The sequence below is a fragment of the Triticum urartu genome, chromosome 6 (genome assembly GCF_003073215.2).
Source record: "Triticum urartu cultivar G1812 chromosome 6, Tu2.1, whole genome shotgun sequence".
NCBI lineage: Eukaryota > Viridiplantae > Streptophyta > Magnoliopsida > Poales > Poaceae > Triticum > Triticum urartu.
In genome coordinates this window covers 1,008,590-1,012,038 of record NC_053027.1, presented here as the reverse complement: position 1 = coordinate 1,012,038, position 3,449 = coordinate 1,008,590, and the positions used below count along the sequence as shown (strand labels likewise).

The window sequence follows — 3,449 nt, the reverse complement described above, 5'->3', positions numbered from 1 at the left end:
GGTATTTATACATCCTCCACATATAAATCTCATCTCAACCTGTTGAAATGTCTGACATGCGTAGCAATATCATTCTGAGCAATGTAAAACAGACTTAATTTTTGTGTCAGATTGGCGGCTTCAATATGAACCTGATCTACTTCGACACGGCTTAGAAATTCGTCAAAGGCAAGCTAAGCTTCCTTTTTTTCTGTTGGAAATGGAGGCGTGCCCCGGCCTCTGCATCATAATGATGCATGCAGCCATCTTATTGAAAAGTCTCGAAGTAGCACAAAGTCATAAAGGTATTACAGTTCGCAAGTGGAGCAAAGAAAATAAAATAAAAGTACATGCCCAGAATCACAACCGGTAAGGCAAAAAAGAGGATAAGCTCCCTAGACTCCTATCCTGTTATGCGACCGCCATGTGCGTTTGATATAGATTTAATATACTCCTATGTAATATTTATACGTATAAATACTTATGGTACATGAAACGAATGTTCAGTTCCTGAAAACCAATGACGAGCAGCTCGTGACGTGGAAGAGGTCCTCAGGGAGGCCGATGTGATGAGCCTGCACCCTGTGCTGGTCGAGACGACGTACCACCTAGAGCGTTTGACATTGCTGAAGACTCTTGCAGAGTGCAGGATTTTGGCATTTCTAAAGAATTAAATTGGCGCTATCCAAGCCATCAATACTCGTTGTGCAAAGAGCCAAAGACATCAAATGTAACAGTCCCTTACTCTTGCTCTCATTTTGCCTTGGCTACTACTTATCTGGTCTGGCAAGTCTTACGATGTTAATATAAAAAATACTGTGAACTACCCGTCTGGCTAAACTTAATCAGGCATCCGTCAGATCCAGTCTGAGCCTCTACCAAGAAAGCCAACGGCAACGGAAGGTATGAAATTTGTTGACAACGCTAAAAATATTGTAATAATATTATATTATTCCTTATCGGCATATTTGCTGCAAATAATTGTAATATATTGTCCACAATTGACATGGGACTAGAAATAAATTATGCAAACATACAGGAAGCGAAACTACATGACATACTCTCCTCTAAAGTGATCTATGTAACATACTCCAACTCCATATAAAATAAGTGGTAATTCAGATGAAATACTTGGAAGGACGCGATTGTGGTATTGCACATGTATTCTTAGCGTGGCAAAGTGACTGAGGATGAAAGTTCTTGCTCTTGACTGTAGCAACGGGAGATACCTTCAGATGTTGAATTACCAGAATTGACAACCTTCATCTGTGCATCAGAGTTACTAACCTTTGGGCATAAAAAACAATCAATCTCTCCATCAATAGCCGGGAGAATTTTGCATTTTCTTAGCCTCTTAGTTCTCAGAAATTGCAACCTCATGTCTACTTCTTTCATAGTAGGTCTGTCTCTTCCTTTGAGTCTCAAACATGCTTCTGCAAGTGAACAAATATCATCAATCTCTTCCGGATTTGCCTCTTTGACAACCTGAGGATCCATTATTTCCATGATAGCTCCCTCTTGCAATCCTTCCACGAAATAATGGTACAGGTTTTGTTTTGCACCTAGACCATTGATAAAAATTGGCTTTTTTCTTGTCAAAAGTTCCACAAGTATTAGTCCAAAACTATACACATCACTCTTTTCAGTTAGCTGCCCGGTATGGTAATACTCTGGATCTAGGTAACCAAATGTTCCTTGGACAATAGTCATCACATGAGTCTCATCGAGGGAAAGAGACCTTGAAGCACCAAAGTCAGAAACCTTTGTAGCGAAGCTGCTATCCAATAGTATGTTAGAAGATTTCACGTCTCTATGGAAAATTGGTATTGCAGCAGCCGATTGCAGATAAGCAAGTGCCCCTGCTGCTTCTACCGCAATCCTAATGCGATCATCCCATGACAGCAAGCATTTGGCAGTAACATCAACGTGAAGAAGGTCATGCAATGTACCATTAGATATAAACTCGTACACCAGAAAAGGCACCTCAGATTCGAGGCAACAACCAAATAGCTTCACCACATTGCGATGGATGATTTGAGATAAGATAGCAACCTCATTGAAAAACTGGTCTATCTCAGTCTGCTCCACAATTTTGGATTTTTTAATAGCCACCACCCATTGGTCAGATAGAATCCCTTTATAAACTATACCATGTCCTCCATGACCAAGAACACGAGTGACATCAAAGTTGTTGGTTGCCTTCTCTAGTTCCTCCAAGGAGAATATCTTTGTTTTGTTTGTGGCGCTTTCATCTGAGATCAACTGCTGCAAGGGTAGGCCTTTATTTTTCTTGAAGTGTGCTTGTCGAATTCTCTTTTGGATGCCTTTCTTCCACTTGTTGGCGAATACAACTACACAGACTACAATAATTATGAAGCCAAATGGCCGTATGCATCGTCCAGATGCAGAGGCCGGGGGTCGTCCTCCTTTTCTAAAAAAACAATAATTATGAAGCCAAGGCCACATCCATTTCCAGTTGCAATACCTACATTTAGTCATTGTTCTCTGAGTCACTCTGCATTTGGTTAATTATAGTTGCAATGAGGAGATATTGGTAGCTATGACTTACCCAAAAGAATATTGTGTTTCTTCGCTGATGTAACACATTGCCTTTTTTATCGGATCAAACTCTTTTCTATGTGGGCAACTTGAGCATGTGTAATTTCCAAAAGAATTTTTACACGCCCCGTTGCAGTTGTTTGGTAGTGTGCATTCATCAATATCTGTAGAAAACTGTCGTTAGTTATATATTGGCGGCTAATGTATTACTACCTGCTAAAAAATGTCAGGTCAAATTCGTATCATCTCAATGCATAAATTCAAACTCCTTTAGGTTTGTGTAGTGTTTTCATAATTTTTTAATTAAAAAACCATATTTTTTCGTCCCACAAATCTTCTGAAAATATATATAGTAACGGTCCCTCAATTCCTGGACCTGCAAACCTTACTCGCTCAACTTCTAAAACTGGATACGTACGTTTGGTCCCCTATACAGCTTCAGATCATTTTCGACCGACGTGGATACAGTATCAAAAATATTTTGGAGCACTGATTATTTTTTTGCCAGTCCTTAAAGTAATTTGATTCCATGACAATTGTTCACAAGCACTTGAAACTTTTGTCAATGTTTGTCACAAAAAAAATCAGATTTTTTTAAATTTGTTTGAATTTACAGTTCACCGAGCTCATTTGAGCTCGGGAGCAGACGGACACTTTCCCCCTCTGGGGCGATTGAGAAGGAAGCTATTTGGTTCTCACCAACCATGTGTGTTGACCAAGTCCAAGACTCCAATATGTGTGTAGGCAGGGCCTCGTCGTGCTACTGCTATTCACTGTCTTTGGTTCCTGGGCGCTCTGGTGTTCGGCTAGTGCAAGTAGTGTTTTCCATGCATTTTTTTACTTGTATCTTGTGTTTAGTTGTAAGCTATCCAGGGTGCTCCTTTGTATTTTTCAGGTGATATGTGTGTGTT

General features: G+C 39.9%; 1 protein-coding gene across 1 annotated transcript; it reads right to left on the bottom strand.

The window, feature by feature from the left end:
- Window positions 1-1,146: 1,146 nt before the first annotated feature.
- Window positions 1,147-2,346, bottom strand: LOC125513698 (wall-associated receptor kinase-like 22; the record flags this gene model as incomplete). The annotated part of the gene is made up of 1 exon (XM_048678859.1): window positions 1,147-2,346. A coding segment is annotated over one exon (1,200 nt), but the record flags the coding sequence as incomplete, so codon positions are not given.
- Window positions 2,347-3,449: the final 1,103 nt, after the last annotated feature.